Below are 19,860 nucleotides of genomic sequence, written 5' to 3' on the forward strand. Positions count from 1 at the left end.
TTTCTCTTTAATAATCAAGGGTGCAGCCGTAATTAGATGGCTACCTTAAGGGGAACTTAGGGCGGGAATTAAAATACGACCATCGGTTCTTGAGCTGAAAACATGAAAATGCCCATTTTGTTGCGTCAATCCTAGAGTGGGTTTAAAAACCTACTACTTTTTATCACTACAACGCCCTCAATTATACTCTATTTAAGGCTCCGTTCGTTTGGCGGAAAATATTCTCCCGGAAAATATTTTCCGGGTTTTCCGGTGTTCGGGGGCGGAAAACGTTTTTCGTGGGAAAATATTTTCCTTCCCCCCTCACAAAATAGCCTAAGTCTACGGAAAATGACTTCCGCTTCTTCAAAAGCGGAAATCATTTTCCGGAGCTTCTTCTTCTTCTTCTTCTTCACTAAGGTCGCCGGCCGCAGCCGCCGCCGAACGCCGGCCGCCGGACGCTGCCGCCGCCCGTCGCCGGCGAAAAATATTTTCCGAAACTTTTTCATATTGGTCGCCGAACACCAGAAAATTATGTTCCAGGAAAACATTTTCCAGGAAAATGACTTCCGGGAAAATATTTTCCAAAAGGAGAATATTTTCCGCCAAACGAACGGAGCCTAAATTGGATGTTCTTGTTATATTAATATTTAGGGTGGTGCTATTTCCACCTCTATGGGGGGCCCCAATTTATTTGCTTTCCTTCCTTTTTAAATTTTTTTATTTTTATTTAGGATCTAGTTCGAGCTCCCCGGCACTCGCCCTCGCCCTCGCCGGCCGTAGGGAGAAAGAGGAGGAAAAAAGAGAGAGAGAAAAAAAAAGAAAGGAAAAAAAGAAAATAATTTGATAATTATTAAAATATTATTTAAAAATATTCACGTCAACACCGACCGTGCCACGTTAGTCAGCCGAAATTCACGTCAGCAATATCCGGCCGAAATTAGTCGGAAGAACTGGATTGGCTTTACATCAAAAGCTTTATAACTAAATTGACTCAATTAAAAGGTTTAGGATTAAATTTGCGCAAATACAATAAGTTTAGGACTTTGTTAACACTTTTCCTCACTAACTATAAGTAACATTGTTAAAGAAGAACCATTTATGTATTCATGTTTTTCGAATGTTCTAGGAATGAATAATTTTTTGTGGTAAAATCATGAATGTCCATCCGCCTATCTCAAAAAGAAAAAAAAAAGAGAAAGTAAATACTATAGCACATATCTTGGGTTATACATATTTAATAATTAGTAAAAATCTTCATGTTGCTTCTTCACATGACTAATAAATGGAATCATCAGACTATATTAACATCAAGATCTCGCGCTCGCTACAAAACGTGCATCTGTATCATTTACATATGATGTAAATATAAGTTTCTATACCTTTGTGTAAATTTAAACTGAAGAAAGCTAACCCAAATAGGGAAGCCATGATAAGATCAACATTGTGCTGCTCCAAAGTGTGATATCGTTGTGTGAACACCCTCCAACCACTCACCACTTAAAATTGGGGGTGTGCATCGGTCTCGATCCAATTTGAGAACTGGACCGGACCAGTCGGATCAAACCGAGATGTTCCCAATTCCACATTTTGGAATCGAGAATAACAGGTGAGGTTCTAGGTACCCGAGAAGGAACCGTATTGATCGGATAGGGATAGCTTGGACTAGCCCAGAGTGTGTGTATATTTATTTATTTATTTTTAATAGTATAATCCATAAAAAAAAATTTAAAACAAAGTTTTAATCGAGCAGTATGTTCTTGATTTTTTTATAGCGAAAACCATAAAAAAAAAGCCTCCGGTTCCCAAGATGATCCGGGAATCGAACCAAGACTGACTGATATGGTCCTATTCTAAGATGGATAGGGTATGTTCCCGGTTCGACATATTAGGAATAGACCCTGTCTGGTCCGGTTCCTAATTTTAGGATGGGACGGACATATAGGAACCGACCCACCTTGAAACCGATCACCCCTCTTAACGTCTTTTCTCAACTAGTCAAACTAATATATAGGAGAGATCAATAGTAATTTAGGTACTATTGCGAAATCACTGCAATGTCAGTATTTGTAGCTGTTTGATATTAAGGAAAAATGACACAAACAGTCCCTAAACTTTAGTTAAGTGTGCAATGTGGTCCCTGAACTTTTAATTTGTTCAATGTGTTCTTTGAACTTTAACACAATATGTAAGGGAAAAGTGTCAAAAAAGTCATCAACCTTTTGCATTGGTATCAATTTAGGGTGCGTTTGGTACAGCATTTGGAATGCTACTTTGGGAATGCAAATGCCTTTGGGTGGAAGCCCTTTAGGAAAAATGCAAATGGCGTTTGGTAAAAACTCATTTGCAAAGCTATTTTGACCCAAGTGGTGTTTGGTTAATTTTTTTTACAAATGGGCTTTGAGGGGTTTTTTAAAAAAGGCAAAAATACCCTTTGCCGGCTCCGGCGAAGGGCTACGGCTCCGGCGAAGGGCCACGGCCGCCGGCGAGCCGATCTCGCGCCGGCGGCCGTCGCCCGTCGCCGAGCGACCCCGGCGAGGGACGCCGACCTCGGGCGACGAGGCCCGAGGTCGCGCGATCCCAGCCGACGGCTGCCTGGGTCGCGCGACCCCAGGCCGACGGCCGCCCTGGGTCGCGCGACCCCAGCCGACGCCGCCTGGGTCGCGCGACCCCAGCCGACGGCCGCCCTGGGTCGCGACCCCAGCCGACGGCCGCCCTGAGGTCGCGGGACCCAGCGGCCGCACTCCGGGCGCCGCCCGACCCCGAGCGGCCGCGCCTGGGCGATCGCCTGACCCCGGGCGGCCGTCGCCTGGGTCGGGCGACCTCGCCGGACCTTCGCCGTCGCCGGCCCTTTGCCCTCGCCGGAGTCCCTTTGGTGAAGAAGATGAACAGTAACGAGAGGGCAAAGCCGGAATATTGAAATTTGAGTGAGGGTAGTTTGGGAAGTATAAAAATGATTTTGGCATTTGGTTCAAGGCTGAAAGTCCAAAGCTAGTCCCGATCAAGATTGGGCTTTCAAAGATTGAAAATGCTAGTTTTGAGCATTTTCAATGCTCAATGCTAACCGTTTGGTTCAGCATTTTTGGGAAGGGGCTTTCGGGGCTGAAAGCCCCTTCCCAATGCTGAACCAAACGCAGCCTTAGTCCTAGACCTTTTTTTGGTGCCAATTCAATCCTAAACCTTTTGCATTGGTGCCAATTGAGTCCTAAACCTTTTTTTAGTGCCAATTCAGTCCTTCGACACGTGAATAGCTATTAGTGGAAATAACTGAATTGGTACAAATGCAAAAGGTTTAGGACTGAATTGGCACTAATGCAAAAGGTTTATGACTGAATTGATACAAATGCAAAAGGTTTAGGGCTGAATTGGTATCACAAAAAGGTTTAGGACTGAATTTGCACCAATACAAAAGGTTTAGGACTAAATTGGCACCAATGTAAAAAGTTTAGGATTGAATTGGCACCAAAAAAAGGTTTAGGACTAAATTGGCACAAATGCAAAAGGTTTAGGACTGAATTGGCACCAAAAAAAAGGTTTAGGACTAAATTGGCACCAATGCAAAAGGTTTAAGACTTTTTTGACACTTTTCTCCGATATGCAATATGGTCCCTAAACTTTTAATTTGTTCAATATCGTCCTTAAACTTTTGGTACATGTTTAATTTGGTCCATGAACTATATGAAAATGTTCAATATAATCCCTGCACTACAATATAATCCCTTCCATTAATTTAAGTGCATGAATTATATTGAACATTTTTATATCGTTCAGGGATGATATTGAATATGTATCAAAAGTTCAATGACCACATTGAACATTGAACCAAGTTCAAGAACTACGTTATACAAATTAAAATTCAGAGATCACATTATATATTGGGCCAAAATATAAGAATTGTTTGTGTTATTATCCCTAAAATTAATGGACGTAGGTCTCACCTTTCTGCGGTATTTCACACCATCAATAATCTAAACGACATACCTACTGTGACTAATTCCTCTCTTACGTGCAAACATGACATAAAATGATGAGCGAACTAGAAGAGAATAAGATGGACGTAAAATGACTAGAGAAGTTGATGTTACCAAGTTAAGAGGATTAAATTACTCCAACTTCGGGTTCTCGTATTCTTAAGACGGATGCATGGGGGACTTTATTTAAAAACGCAACTCGTGTTCGGAACGGGTTTTGGTTGTATTATAGATCAATTGAATTCAACTTAGGGATAAAGTTAGCCGTGTCATGTGGACTTAATTTAAAAAACATGACATATATATCACGTAGACCAATATCATCTCGATCATTAATCATGTGGGTTTTATGGACCACATCGTTAAGAGTTGACATTGATTTTCAAATTGAAAATTCTCTTCCACCCTAAGTTTTCTTGTTTCTTTTGAAGTACTCCACGCGTGATGACGTTTTCATGTGCATCGCAATCAAAACATTCTCGCCACACATGTTACACATCGGGTTAATCCCTAGCATAGAAAAATCTTGGGCATAACATGAAAAAAAAAAAAAAAAACGTGTCGATTAATGGACCAAAAAATAATTGTTCAAAACAGAACTCTTGTCATCCTCTCCTCCGCCCCGAAAATTTCCGGTTCTGTTCTGTTTTCCCTCGTTACAAGCTAGAACTTAAAATAGCACGGTCTTGTGTGAAAGGCTGTCCTGTTTTTTTACAACCCTGCAATGTTCCTTTCTTCGATATGAAGGAAACTGTGTTAAGCTTAAGAACCTTAATGCTTGATGTCCCTGATCATGTCATCCCCTCAAGTGTAAACAGCACGATACGGCTGCGATCTTATGATCTCTCACAGCTATGAATCCACGACGAAAAATGCAAAAACGATGCAAAGCCGATTCTTGTGCCTCCGGATGTAAAAGGGGACATCGGAGTGGAGTCCTACTATACGTTTTACAGTCACGACATCGTGTTCGCCCAAAAACCCGTGGATGCAACAGGCCCCCGAGTTGCTCGGAATTCAAGAAGGGCGATAATGAAAACGACAAGGAATGTAGAAGTACCCCACAATCCGGGGATTCATAATCCAGAAGTGCTATCCAGCGGATGAGTGGCTAGAGCAAGAAATGTGTTGAAGTTTGTGATATTAAGGGACAAAAGACACAGGGGAAAGCAACGAAAGAGCCTTGTGTCAGTGTCCATCCCTCCCAACAGGCCCACGCTTTACTTGCAGGACTTTAAATCCCCGCGCTCCGTCCCATGGGGCTCGGGTGAGATGTGAAAACAAGGCTCTCCAAGTTTTGTCGTGTGTGTGTTAGAGTCAACATGCATTGAAAAGGAAAGGAAAGAAACTGCGAAGCAAGAGCGAGTGAGACTGACATGGCCACCTCCTTCCTCTCCTCTCACGGTGTCCCCGGGACCTCGCCGGCCATGCCTCCCGACACACGACCACCGGGGCTGCAAGATGAGCTTCGCTTCTCGCCCGACAGTCGATATGCCCTTCATGGAGAGCTCATGATGCTCATGCTCCTCCTCGTCTTCTCCCTACTCCTCATATTCATCATCGTTCTTCCACGTCTCAAGAGTGCAAGGAATTCAGAATCAGGATACACTGACTCCACCATCCAGAGCTCCCTCCCTCCCCTTTACTCTCGAAGTAGTCAGTAGTATAACAGGATGGATGCGGACCAATCGTTGCTTCCCTGCTGCAGAGGACATGCTACCTTCTGCAGAAGCAGCATGCTCTTTCTTTCGCTGGAGATATGGTGCTACAGCTTCTCTTAGATGTTATCTGTATGTGTGTCGGTTTACTTTACTTATAGAGCTACTAACTCTGTTAAAACTATCACATTGGCTTGACAGAAAGCGTAGGTAAAATTCACACGGCTTCTTGCTAGTGTAAATTATGTACTCTGTGCAAGCTTGTTTTGCATTGATGAGGGAGAGAGTCCAACAACAATTAAGCAAAGCAATTCTTGCTACTACAACAACAATTAAGCATAGCAATTCTTGCTACTACCTCACAGTTTCCTGAAGATAAGAACTCCTATATCCTCTTACAGTTCTCTAGCTTTCAATTCATTTCCTGTTGCCAAAGCAGTCTTCTCCGGGGGAACAACTCCCTATACCTGATGTGCTGTAAAATATGCAAAGCTGGAGATAGCTCAAAGAAGAACTCTCTGAAGTAGCTAGCAAGAAAATCTCTAAAGCAGCTGATATGAAATACTGATGCTACTCCTTTCAGGCTAGATTGTCGGGCAGTCCCGCGCCTATCATCTTTTATCGCGTCCTCGATCACAATTTTATTTTAGCGATTCTCAAGTTAATGGGGAAACTAAATTCAATCTAAATTTCTGAGGAAAACACACGCAGCAGTGTTGACAGGTCCACCAGCACATTCCTATCTCTTGGAATGGAAGTATGTGATGTGAAACCTCTATCTACAGAAAAATTGAATTTCCCACAACACAATGCTGTACTAATTTAGAATAAAAGAATAACTTAAGTACACAATAGTAGTGCAAACTATGACACGGCGCGAGAGTAAATTTTCTGGGTAAATAATACTCAAATGCTGCAAATTTTATAGCACTTTGTGTAATATACTCGCGTTACCTACTATAATGAATGTCACCTTAGCCAAGACGCATTCCCAATCTCTGACCTAAAAAGCAAGGCTCCGCCAATATAGAAGTTAAGGGAACTGTGAGACTGTCATCAAGCTCAGAACTCAGAGGATGTTATTCCATCAGTGCAGATGCAAGAGAGACCATCAAGAAACCTGAAACCATGTCCCAACTTCCCTGGTTTTAACCAAATGAAGAAAAATCAGACATAAACCTGTAAACAAAGCATATTGCACCGGTCAGGCCAAGACTCAAGCAGGTTTTAGTTTGCGGTCAATGCTGAATAATAAATAATCAAAGTGAAATACTACCAGAGGTATGCTAAAAACCCAGCAGAGACCATTGCAATGCTACCAGCTGACAATTTATTAATGTTGTAAGGAATTTTATGATGGCCCAAACTGCCTTCCATCATGAAAACAAGCAAAACAGGTGTCTTAGCATAAGATTGCCCTTTTTCCATTTTTGGATGTTTGGGCAAAGGAGACCAATCAACATTCCACTAAAAGAAAAGGCATACCATGTCACACACTTGATATCTATGTATCATCTAAGCGTTGACCAAGGAAAATATCATCTATTGAATGAAGGAGATACCTTCATGCAATATCAAATTTGGCATTAACCTCTCTAAAAGTATTTATCAAGTAGGCAAGGGTCACATCCCATGACATTGAACAAGTCCTCAGTACATCTTCCCTTTTATTTTGCAGTACATTATCGAACATGCCGGCGCAACACAAGAAAAAATGGGAGTTAAGATTACTACGCCATCTCCAGCGCAGACATTGCATATTACTGCAATTGCACTTGGCAAAGTCGTCCAGTTATATGCACAAGCGAACCTAATTGTGGAAGCATAGAATAGTGGCCCTCAAGAATTTCTATGAAACAGAGATGAAGATGATTTCAGTTTCAGAAGTTAAAGCAAAGCTTTGCGGAAACAAAATGGAAAAAGAGACAGACAACTGATCAACAACGAAAATCTGAAGAAACCATTAGATTGAACCTCTTGACAGAGTAGATCACTTATCAAATAACTGATGTAAGTAACATATATTCTGATTGTGGTAATGTAAACAATGCAATCTGAGTTTACTTCTTTTGTCAATGTAACGCAGATACAAAATAACTCGAGTTATGATGCTGTGGTCCGCAGATCTTCTCACAGACTTCACTGTCGCCTAAAGTTTCCAAATGCCAGATCCCACAACAAGCACAAGTACGACGTTAAGCCCTGGAATTGTAGCAGCTAAAAGGCACCTTGATGCCCAGGACTGCAATGCATTAGCAATGGCCACTTCACCAAACAAATAATCCAGCAGAATTTTGAAGAAGTCGTTTACTCGCGAGATTACCTGAACAGTGGCCAGCAAAGCATGAAGCTAATCCGATGCTCACATGCTTTGGGTTTCCAAATGAGGAAAACAAGATGATTTAGATGTAATGAACAGCTTGAGAACTGCAATGGCTCCACAAACTTGTTTTGTTTATAGGGACTGCATTGAGATACGAATAAACTTTGGCCTCATGAGTTAAACGAAACATCCGAGCATCCTGACACAGCATCATCAGCAGGAATTCAGGGAACAAGCAAAGGAGGAGGGAGTAATCCCATCCGAACCTGGTCAGATAGAGGCCACTGCTTGGCTGTGTCTTCAAACAACACAACCAGAGAATCGAGAGAGTGATGCCGCCGGACTAGGCAGCGGGGAAGCTAGTCACCGGCATCTTGAATGGTCTTGCCACGGACATCCGATGCGTCTTTCGGGAACATCCCTCATGATCAGCCCTTGTTTCCCAATAGCTATTAAGCCGACCAACCGTTTTCTGCTCCATTGCCGCCTGCGTTCTGATGAATTTGGAGGTCGTCTTGTCATGTACACGTGCCCTCACATGAGTGGCTTTACAGTGATTCTTTGTTAGTTTTTAGAAAAATTATGAGGCGCATGTTTATAAAGGATACGCAGATAAAGTAGAGAATATATATTTCTTTTTCTGCTATTAAAACTACCTTCCCAATAATTAAATATCTAAATATAGATATTGAAATATTTCCTTAGTAATGACATGACCAATACATGTTCATGGAATTTGGAATAGAATAAAGAATAATAATTAATATATAAATATAAATAATTAATATATACGTGTTCTTTTTAATATAAGACATAAAGTAGCGATGTCTAGAAACTTTGAATTGAGATATTAATAAATACACCAAGTTGAACAAAAAGTTTCCCATGAACAAAGGACCGTGTTCGATCCAAGAAAACCAACCAAGATGCGTAGGGTTTCAAAAGTCCTCTAAAATATTTTCAAGGGCGGGCAATACGATAAATGCACCAAGTTTAAAGCATTCTCGACATAATGGGAAGATGCAATCTCTTCCGTTAGATCGAAAGGTAATCAATTGTTGTAATGAGAAGGGCTTCTGTATAAATAGGGCTGTCATCCCCTCATTTATATCCATCCAAACAAATAGAGCAATAGAAAGCATTCTCTCCCAGAGCAAGCAATCGCCGCACGATTCCGATCCCAAATAATCGACCCGTGACACATGCAAATTGATTATGAATTATGATCTTTAATCGAAATTAGGGTCAAAGCGAGTAGATTAGAAATGTTATGTAAGCTTAAAGATTTGATTAGATTGAACTCAGAAAACAGAATGATAACCCAATCACCTACCTATCCTAAGAAAAATTGAACAGGTTCAAGGATCAAACACTATTGTTCACATCCAATGTGTTCTCCCCTTGCTTATTGAAACCACACCTTATGACAGCAAACGAATACCACAAGACACTGATAACAAACCAATTTATCGATATTTATTCAAGGGAAGACGAACTAGAACTTGGGCCATGATCTGCCACGTTACTAGGTTGGGCCGGACCTGGACCACTCTAGAGAATAAGCGGGCTCCTGTCATCACCGAGTGAACCAGAATAAAAGCCCATAGAAGAATGGGTCGGATCTAAGTATCCGACCGGGACTGTCCGGAGTCCGAAATCCGAAGTCTGACAGTGTCGCAGTGAAGTTTTTTTTTTTTTTTTTGTCTTGCAGTGAAACGTAAAGGACAGCCATTGAAGCGAAGACGACCTCGTCCTCACTATTCACTATGAGCAGACCACCGAGCTTCCCACCAGAACCTTAATCCCGTCAGTTTTCTGGTCTCTGTTTCACCGTTCACTTTGGCGTCGGTTAGCATTTCTCTCTTGGGCTACATCAGTTATTTTGTAATTGCCAATCAATGAATGGAATATATGCTTGAAATTGTCCTTCCTTCCAATTTGCTGGAGTTTTACTTCACCCTTTGGGTGCTGAGAAACTCGAGCAAAAGCCCCAGTCTTTTGAGGTGAATTCTAGTCAACTGAGTGTCTCTTCGCTCTCGAGAATTCCCTCTGTTGACGTGAGCTTTAATTCTTGGTGTCTCCAATCTTGAAGTCGACGTAACAACAGCTCTTTATCTGTGGCTCGATCATCTCTTGGGTCGAGATTTTTCATCTTTCGAAGGATTGCATCTAAGGAAGACTGATAATATGGCCTCTGCATATGGCTTTGCTCCTTCCACGAAGTTGAGATGTTTCCCTTTCCCGTCCTCTTCACATCAATCGGCTGCCCATCAGCTTTTTGCGACTCCATATAAGCAGAATCGCACCCTAGCTTGCTACTTGAGAATGCCATCGAGAATTCGCAGCCAAAAAAATCATCCCTTTTTCACCACTAGACCTAGAAGGTTCCGCGAATTTTCGCTGACCAAGTCTCTGGAATTGGAAGAATTCGTGACAAGTGATGATGAAGATGAAATGAGCGATGGGTTCTTCGAGGCAATCGAGGAATTAGAGCGGATGACGAGGGAGCCATCCGATGTTCTTGAAGATATGAATGACCGTCTCTCGGCAAGGGAATTGCAGTTAGTGCTTGTGTACTTCTCTCAAGAGGGGAGGGACTCGTGGTGTGCACTTGAGGTATTTGAGTGGTTGAAGAAGGAGAATAGGGTTGATAAGGAGACCATGGAGCTCATGGTTGCGCTAATGTGTGGTTGGATGAAGAAATTGATTGAAGGAGCGCATGATGTTGGTGACGTGGTTGACCTTTTGGTTGACATGGACTGTGTCGGCTTAAAGCCTAGCTTTAGCATGATCGAGAAGGTGATTTCGTTGTACTGGGAGGTCGCAAAGAAGGATGAGGCAATTCTGTTTGTCAAGGAAGTCTTGAGGCGCGGCATTGCTTATTCAGATGATGATGGCGAGGGTCATAAAGGAGGCCCAACTGGGTATCTGGCTTGGAAGATGATGGTAAGCTTGTGTGATTGCTTTTCTGATTTTATGGTCCTGTTTAATAGAAATTTGTATTAGTAACTATAGGCTGTTATTTGTTAAGTGGGTTTGGGTGCTATAGTTCTTGCTGCAGCAGTCTGGGCAAGTCTTTTGTATTGGGGGAATGTGTTCAATGACTTTCTGCATCACTTTAGTAGCTGGATGCGTGGATATTTTTGACTGGTTACATTGGGTTATATATGAAAATCACATAGCGGGGTCATGTAACATAGTCACTGTGGCGTAAGGATGTCACTTATAATTGAAATGTTGTTGTGAGCATGGGCAGGGTTGGTTCTGAGGGCAGAATTGTGAACCTACCCAGCCCTAATGAGCTCATGGCAATTAGAAGCGGGTACTAGAGCAATCGGTTCTGGAATCAGCTGGTTCCTAATTTAGCATGTGAAATGTTCTTTTCCTCCTCTTTGTTTTTTTTTTTTTTTTTGCATTTACACCTATCTTTAGCTGTAGGCGACTCGAGAAATGACAAGATGCAGCTGCTCCGTTTTTGAGTCCCAGCAAAATGAACATTAAATATTCAGCATTTTCTTACTTCACTATTTCTTGGGGTTAACATTGAACCTACCTGGCTACCATGTTGAACTAATTGAATGCTAAGCCCTAGCAAAAGCTTGTACTTTAAATATAACAAAGGAATCCTGACCTTGGTGACTCTGGTTGGCAAGAAAATTGGTTGGACTTTTACCAAACTTTAATTCCTGAGCTCTGTATATTTCAGGTTGACGGCAACTACAGGGATGCGGTCAAATTGGTGATACATCTCAGAGAATCAGGGCTAAGGCCGGAGGTTTACAGCTATCTCATTGCAATGACTGCTGTGGTTAAAGAGCTAAATGAATTTGCTAAAGCCTTACGTAGGCTGAAAGGACTTGCTAAGGATGGTTTGATTGCTGATCTTGATGTTGAAAACATTGCGCCAATTGAGAAGTATCAGTCAGATCTCCTGGCTGATGGCATCTGCTTATCCAAATGGGTCATGGAAGAGGGAAGCTCCTCTCTTCATGGAGTGGTTCATGAGAGGCTTCTTGCCATGTACATATGTGCCGGTCATGGTCTTGAAGCAGAAAGACAGCTTTGGGAAATGAAGCTTGTGGGTAAGGAAGCTGATAGTGACCTTCACGACATTGTTTTAGCTATCTGTGCTTCCCAGAAGGAGGTCAACGCTATAGGACGCTTGCTTACTAGAACGGAGATTGCTAGTTCGATGCGGAAGAAAAGAACCTTCTCGTGGTTGTTGAGAGGTTATATTAAAGGTGGACACCTTGATGATGCTGCCGATGCTCTAATTAAAATGCTTGACTTGGGTGTGTATCCAGACTATTTGGACCGGGCAGCTGTGCTGCAGGGCTTGAGAAGTAGAATTCAACAATCAGGAGATGTGGGTGCTTATCTCAAGCTATGCAAACGCCTTTCCGATGCCAATTTAATTGGACCTTGTCTGGTGTATGTCTATGTTAAGAAACATAAGCTTTGGATCGTGCGGATGCTTTAAATGGTTCAGATAAAGAGCTCAGAGACTCCTCTATCCGACTTTATTTTTGGGGTCAATGACTTCTTAGGATACAGCGCTAGCTGCAAGTTGTTTAGCTCTGGTTTCTCGCCTTGTAAATTTTGTACAATGTATCAGTGTCTTGGTTACAAAATGAACACACTTTCTACACAGTGGTGTCTGTAAACATGAGGAATTGTTCGGTATATATTTTGTCTAATACACAAATACGTGAGCTACGGCCCACAGGTATATTTTTGCATACAATAGTTCTACTCGTCTTCTATGTTGCTTTTATGGGCATTGCTGTCTCTATTCACTTATTACAACTTATGCTTAGTGAGCTAATATGGCTTTAGTCCGTTCGTAAAGCACCGTCCTTCTGCTATGTAATGAACAGATGGAGCTATATATCTGGTGCACAATACTCAATTGGTTATGTTCATTGGAGTTGATGTGGAAATTGAGTTGGTAGACTTTTTCTCGGGTAGCCAAAACCAAAGTTGTGTGATCTGCAGTTTGAGCAAGCACTGAGCTGCTGGATGTCTTTTAACAATAGCTTCCACTATGAGTGCAAGGAGTCATACAGATGACTATCCTCACCACCTGTTATTTGGTCTGCAAGAGAATATGGAAACCAGGGCAACAATTTCTTTTATCCAACAGAGCTCATCTTTATGGAGATATTGGTCTTTCCTGAAGAAATGCTCTCCAAAATTGAAGAGCTTCCGAGTAATGGGAAGCATTAGAACACAAGGGAGTGAGAACAATGGCCAATATTAGAAAACAACGTTTGGTGATTTTATTGGCATGATCTCGCGAGTGACGTTACAACCAGGTTTTGCATTGCAGAAAGTAAAGCAAACCAGAGTGATTCCTATATTCATTTTCATTTATCTACAAGTACCGCAAACCTCTAAAAAATATACTTAGCGTATGCTCTGCACAAGCTGCTTCCGATGCCCAACAGAGAAACCAGGTAAAAGATTGAAGACCTGCAGCATATCTTATAATTTACCCCCGAGGTTCAGACTTCACCTCTTCGCTTGATGCTGTAGACATAATTTCAAGTTCTGCCCACCAAAGGGGGGATAATTTTGGGGAAACTACATCAGCTTCCATTGTTGTGATTTCTTTTAACTTGGTCATGACCTCTCTCATTCTTGGTCGCTGGTGAGAATTAGGATTGAGACATTCTCTCATCACTGCAAGCAATTTCTGGAGCACGTCTTCTTGAAAAGATTTCAAAGTGGGATCCACCATATCTTTTGTGGGCATCTCCCCTCTAAGACACTTAGATGTCCAGTCGGCTAGAAAACCATTTTCCATCGGGTACGGGATCCTGCCGGTTATTATTTCAAACAAAATGACACCTAAGCTGTACACATTACTCTCTGGATTGACTGTTCGTGTTTCCAAGAATTCGACAGCAGCTGATCCAATTTTTGTGGCTACTGAGTCGTTGCAGAAACTGAAATCTGATAATTTAGCTGCGTAGTCCTCGGTCAGGTACACGGATGAAGACTGCAGATTCCCGTGTGCTATTGGCGGTGTCAGCTCATGCATGTACTCGAGGCAGTAAGATATGCCCATAATTATCCGTAATCTCATTCCCCAGTCCAGGTGCTCCGCTTCTTTGACTGCATGATGTACAAAAGAATCATCAAAACCAACAAGATACCATCGGGATTCGACTTTCTGTAATGCATAAGCCCAACCCCATATAATCGGTCCATGCTTTTTCCCATTGGTTGATATCTCATTACTTGGATACAAGGATGTTCATAAGTCAAAAGTACTTACTGTGCAGATGCTCAAAGACGGTTCCGTTTGGGGCATACTCAAAAACCAACATTCTCGTGAAAGGCTTCTCTTCCTCACAAAATCCGATGAGGTTCACAAAATTCTTGTGGTTCACCTTTGATAATGTGTCTATCTGAGGATTGACGAAAGCCAAATATTCAGCAATTCAGTGTAAATGTTTAACTTCCACAAGATTCTAGCTCAAAAGGAGCAGATAAATAGGGTTGCTCGTTTACCTTCTTCCTGAACTGGGATTCTAAGTTTTTTGACCAGTCATCAGGAGATGCAGCTGCGCTTGATGTCACAGCGATTTCAACTCCACTAGATAATGTCCCTTTGTAAACTGTGCCGTCCGATAGAGTGCCAATTATATTACTGAAATCCTCGCAAGCTGCTTCAAGTTCAGACCGCTGCAGTTTTGGTACACCTGAAGTGAAAACACCCCACTATTAACAGACAAGAAAAACTTATTGGTCCATAAAAGTTGAGTAATACTTGCACGGTTGCACCTGAGTGGAAGGACTGGAAGATGAAGTTTGTTCTGTATATGTGCCACACAGTAAAGGAGGGTGGGAGTTCCCCTTCATTTTTCCTATGACGTAGATTATGGAATCCAAAATTTGACCCTATTAGGATAATCATAACCTTTTTCAGTGAAAAAGACCAGATATCACAGGCAAAGACAAGTGGCTTTTCTTCTGAACTGCTATTTTCTCAAGCCTATCCTCAGAAGGTTCAGTTACTCAAGAAATATGTGCTATCACAAGATCAATCTTCTATGCTAGAGCTTTTATAGTTTTGGGAAAGCAAGATTAGTCTCTCACTCTCTTGTCAGAATAGTTCAGATGCATCACTTCAAATGTATCCCGGTCTTACATTCTTGGAACTCTCTATAATGAATTCTAGATCCTAACCCACTTGCTGATAGACTTATGCTTCTAGCCTTCTACTGAATTGCTAAACTAATTGCTTGGAAGTTTTTACTTTTACTACAGCTATTGGCGTATGGCCTTGTTTCCCTCAAGAACAATGATTACCTGTTACAAAAGCTTTCTGCAGTTGCCCACTCAACCCTGTGGCCCAAGGTTTCACTGTGACCACCTTATGGCGTTGGAAGAAGAAAATGGCAGCAGCTGAGATTAAGATTACCACTGACCCTGCAACTACCGCAGCAGAAATTATCACCATTTGATGCTTCCTGTTGGAGCGAGTATTAAGATTTTGACCGGAAGTTGAAACAGGAGGAGGCGCTGTGATCCAGTTCTTCGGGGGCGCAACAACAGGATGCTCTGGTGACGTCGGTGCATGAACAGGTGTGATAATTGGTGAGGGTGAAGGAGTCAGAGAGATGCTCCGAGGAGATTCTGACGGGGAAGAGTGGATAGGCTTCAATGGGGAGGGTGACGGAGCAAATAATGATTCTGGTGAGAGAAATGGGCCCCTTGATGGTGCTCTTGAATGTGAATTTGGTGAAGGCGATGGTGAAGATGACTCGCGACCATGTGATGAAGGTGTCGGAGCAGCGGATGGCGATGCTTCAGAACTCTTCTTATTAGGTTTGTCCCCGCTGTTTTGGGATGGTGTCGGGGCCTCTGTCGCCAGTATCTGCCTCCTGTAAGTTGCAGTTTGAGGATGGACACCATTCCTGAAGTGGATATTGAAAATCACCAATAATGAGAAACAAATCCAATAGGATTGTGAAAACTCTAAAAAGTAATAGTTTGACCTTGATTTATGTCAAATCCCAACTGAACATCTGGTGTAAAGAGTGTATATTAAGTAAAAAATGAAGCTAAGAAACTACCATATCAGCTATGAGCTCCGATTCTCTTACCAGTTAATAGACATGCCGTTAGAGTCCGCTCCTATGGCAAGATTACTTTCTTGCCTTCCATGCATCTGTGATTCAGAGATCGTCTTCAGCTCATCTATTTCAGGAGAAGTACAAACCATGAACTCATTGTTGTCAAGTAATCTGCATTAGAAATGAAGCAATCGATTCAATCAAGATCCAGCAGATTCTGATTTAGAAGGAAAAGTATGGCACGGGGAATTAATGAACACACAGGGTTGTGAGGGACAGATCATTAGCAAGCTCGGACGGAAAAGACCCGCTAAAATTGTTATATCCCAAGTCCAACACTTCCAGCTCCTTCAGTTTTGCAATCTCCCCAGGGATTTTTCCCCAGAAAGAATTATTGCGTAGAATACTGCAGAGAAAGGAGAAAAACTAAATTAAATACCTATATTCTCGGTCCTGTATCGAAAATTTATGAGCATGCATCAATTTTTCTTTTTTGCCAGCAGCATGTGTATGCTTACATGGATTTTACATGAGTCAGCTTCCCCAGTTCAGGAGTTAGCATTCCCTCAAGACCAAGATCTTTCAAGTTCCTACATGGAGCGCGAGGCAAAATAGTTAGATCAAGAATAAAAATTCAGAAATGCAGGAATCAGTAACATAAAAATGGAGATGAATTATAATCATTATCTATCAGATAATTAACTGCAATTTTGGCAGGAAGATGGAAAAGAAGCATCTAATCCAGATCTAAAGCTTAAATTCTGAGCAGCTGTAAATGCTTTGACTATGTCATGAACAGACCAGCTGTGGAGATACATGGAAAAGGATATTGAGAATTGTTAGTGTGACTGAATTGAAAGATTGCAGCGTCTAGCTAGACCATGATCTACACTTCTTAGAAGGCGTAAAGCATAGGTGTTCATTAATAAGCAGACCATCCATGGCACGGTCGGAGCAACGCCGTTGAGAAATTCTACCCTGAAGAATTTTCTCCTTTTCTTTCCAGAAGAAAACTGACTAAATGGATGCTTTTTTCCTTTGTCTGAAGCATTGTGACCATACATCCACTGCACAAGTTGACATATTCCAGATTTACCAGAACCAATATGCTGAAAATGCAGCGGAGACTTCTTCAATGATCATCCACAGCGAAAGAAACTAACCGTTTCAATCCTAGGTCAATGTATGAACGAAAGCTGCATAAACATATGTAGCATGCTTTTCTATGTATGCTATCAGCGTGCATTCTCACGGCACCGTAAATCCTCACATGTTGCCTAATTAAGCCAAAAAAGTTAGATGCCAAACTCACAGGACCACTACTTGTCCGTCGGAGCACTCCACGCCAAACCACGAACAGGGATCGACTGCTCCGACATCATCCTTCCAATTCGATAAAGCCCCATAGGGATCTCTCGACACTCCCTCGCGAAATCTTAATAATGCTGCACCTGCGTTGTGACCCATCTCAATCCCTTCATAATTCATATTAATTATTCCCCTCAAAAAGATAAAGAACAGAACAGAGAGTATAACAGCCAGGGACATATATACAAAGCTCCTACCTTCACTGTTGAGAGACCAACAGAAGCTCAGATTTTCAACACAGACTAAGAAAACCGCCATGACCACCGCGATTCGGAGCTTGGCTCTATTCATTCTCAACCCGCCGCCCATCTTTCCTTGTTGTCCCCACTCAAGCTTTGTCCAAAATACAATGGACGAAGATGGGCTTCTGTATTCTTGTCAACTTTGACACAGAGAAGACGATAAAAAAGAAAAGGCTGAGAAGCTACCAACTTTGTTGGCGTGAGAGTGCCTGCCCGGAAACCGGAAAGGAATGCGAAGAGGAGGAGCTCCAAGGTAATGGAGTCTCTGCAGGTGCAAGCTAAGTTTTGGAGAGGGAGAGAAGAAACCGCGTCTGCCCGCTACGTCGGTGAATTTTTCATCATAGGACTCCCAAGAACAAAGAACGAGAATAACTGAAGAAACTGGTTTTTTAATGTTTCTGCGCCGCAATTAGGCGGACGCCTGCGCTGTTCCCAAAGCGTGTCGTTTTAACCAGTCTCGGTATTATTATATAACGCCCGGCAACCCACAACCACGTGCCCCTCACGCGCTCTTCGACTTATCCTTTACTCCTGCCCATTGTTAGGTCTATAAAGTAAAGTAAAGTAAAAAAAAAAAAATACAAATACAAATAGTCCCTGAACTTTGCCCAAATATGCAATACGATCCCTAAACTTTTAATTTGTTCAATGCGGTCCCTGAACTTTAATCGAATGTGTAGTGTGGTCCCTGAACTTTTTATTTGTTCAATATGGTTCATGAACTTTTGGAACATTTTCAAATTAGTTATTGGACTCGAAAATCCAAGGACTAAATTGAATCAGGAGATACAATAATTCGGGGACCACATTGAATATTAACCATAAGTTCATGGACCACATTGAAAAAATTAAAAGTTCAGAGACCACATCGCACATTGGGCAAAATTCAGGGACCATTTGCGTAATAATCCCTAAAGTAAAACATAGTTCATTGAGAGAAAATATAAATTTATTCAGTGGAAGCCGAGTTCTTGCGGATGTATGCGAATGGGTCTGCCTTTGGATGCAATAGAGTCTTTGGTGAGCTTTGTATGTGAAACAATTGTTGCTGCATCATCAGCATACCAGGTCGTGTGCATGTGCGCGCTGCATTATTCTTCGGACATCTGGTGCCGAGAATAATGTGCAAAGCGTTTGGTGTTGAATGCGAGAAAGTCGGGGTTTTAATACATGTCGCACTTCCTTCCCATTACATGCATTGGTTGACCTCTTCCCATATGGTCTTGAATTTAATATTTGAACCATGCTTTGGACATCATTCTGCCTCGTTTACCTAACTAATCGGCTCTCGTTGGTTTGTTTATTCTGTAGATCCTGTATTTTACTGGAACAGGTCTGCGTCAGCTAACTCATAAAGAAAAGGGCTACAAACTCTGGGAAATCATGCAAGCTTGGCCAGCACAAATAATAATGTCAAAAAGCACAAATACAGATCTTAATTGCCTTTCACTCTGTAAAGCCAAAGTTAAGCCGTCACTTTCACCCTGTTGTAGCCGACGCGGAGAAAATTAGGAAGCTTGAACTTGTACCTTGCCGACGCCTTTCAATTCATTGATACGAGCTCTGCCGATTGCTGGAACGCAATAGTTTCTCACAGCTCAAGTTAAAAGGGAACGTTCCTTGAATCCTACATGCAATAATTCAGTGGACATACGCCCGTTAATCTCTTGCAAGCTCACAAGTTTCTCCCATCGCACATACTCAAGAAAAACGAGTAGTAAACTTTAGATTTATGCTGGACCGTCCACGACAACAAGCGTCGAGAGTAGCAGAAGCAATAATCCATGCGAGTTATACTAGAGTGCTGATCCAGAGAAAGAAAGTCTATTATGTAACATCCTCTATGGAGTAAAGCAGTGGACGGATTCAATCGAGATGCAGAAAAGGAATGAAAACTAGTGTCTACTAGTGGATTGCAGCAGTTCTGACGAGACCCCACTAAAGTATATGCTGATTAAGGCGGATTCCCTGCATCTGAAGACTGCAGTATTGAAATCATGGCTTCGAAGAGAAGTCTTCAGCGGACGGATTCTACTCTCTGATCGGCAGAGAGAATAAGACGATGTAGACTTCTAATCTTCTGAGAGTGTATGATTGAGACCCCAATGTGATGGGCAAAAATTAAAGTACATGAACAAAAACAAGGGAATGCTTTTCCCTCTCTGGCAATAGATTGAGACTGCATTTTCAAGCAACAGCGACGGTTGCTCTTCCCACTACGTTGGATAAACATCC

General features: G+C 42.0%; 2 protein-coding genes and 1 long non-coding RNA gene across 8 annotated transcripts; 1 reads left to right on the forward strand and 2 right to left on the reverse strand.

The window, feature by feature from the left end:
* Positions 1 to 5,066: 5,066 nt before the first annotated feature.
* LOC130137774 (uncharacterized) lies at positions 5,067 to 8,474 on the reverse strand. Of its 4 annotated transcripts, none has more exons than XR_008816196.1 (3): positions 8,198 to 8,457; positions 6,885 to 8,130; positions 5,067 to 6,787 (listed from the first exon to the last, which is right to left on the reverse strand). It is a non-coding gene; the product is annotated as an uncharacterized LOC130137774 (long non-coding RNA). The 4 variants fall into 4 exon arrangements; XR_008816198.1 differs by having other exon boundaries at positions 5,067 to 5,738; positions 5,967 to 6,787; positions 6,885 to 8,452; XR_008816199.1 differs by having other exon boundaries at positions 7,673 to 8,474.
* A 1,207-nt stretch (positions 8,475 to 9,681) lies between these two features.
* On the forward strand, positions 9,682 to 12,660 carry LOC115683939 (pentatricopeptide repeat-containing protein At2g30100, chloroplastic). The gene is made up of 2 exons (XM_030608609.2): positions 9,682 to 10,877; positions 11,638 to 12,660. Exons 1-2 carry the CDS (start codon positions 10,119 to 10,121, stop codon positions 12,409 to 12,411), a joined length of 1,533 nt encoding a protein of 510 aa, XP_030464469.1. The 5' UTR covers positions 9,682 to 10,118; the 3' UTR covers positions 12,412 to 12,660.
* Positions 12,661 to 13,189: 529 nt separating this feature from the next.
* Positions 13,190 to 18,072, reverse strand: LOC115683937 (probable inactive receptor-like protein kinase At3g56050). 3 transcript variants are annotated; one of them, XM_056309961.1, is made up of 11 exons: positions 17,812 to 18,072; positions 17,581 to 17,716; positions 17,328 to 17,466; positions 16,534 to 16,605; positions 16,278 to 16,421; positions 16,046 to 16,186; positions 15,249 to 15,856; positions 14,721 to 14,837; positions 14,448 to 14,638; positions 14,212 to 14,344; positions 13,190 to 14,048 (listed from the first exon to the last, which is right to left on the reverse strand). In XM_056309961.1, the coding sequence occupies exons 2-11, from the start codon at positions 17,690 to 17,692 to the stop codon at positions 13,423 to 13,425; spliced, it is 2,283 nt and encodes a 760-aa protein (XP_056165936.1). In that variant the 5' UTR covers positions 17,693 to 17,716; positions 17,812 to 18,072; the 3' UTR covers positions 13,190 to 13,422. The 3 variants fall into 3 exon arrangements, with proteins under 3 accessions (XP_056165936.1, XP_056165935.1, XP_030464467.1); XM_056309960.1 differs by having other exon boundaries at positions 17,581 to 18,072; XM_030608607.2 differs by lacking the exon at positions 14,721 to 14,837 and having other exon boundaries at positions 17,581 to 18,071.
* Between the last annotated feature and the right edge of the window lie 1,788 nt (positions 18,073 to 19,860).

Source organism: Syzygium oleosum, unplaced genomic scaffold (assembly GCF_021117445.2).
Source record: "Syzygium oleosum isolate NSW1041296 unplaced genomic scaffold, Sole_v2.1 Sole_v2.03, whole genome shotgun sequence".
Lineage (NCBI taxonomy): Eukaryota > Viridiplantae > Streptophyta > Magnoliopsida > Myrtales > Myrtaceae > Syzygium > Syzygium oleosum.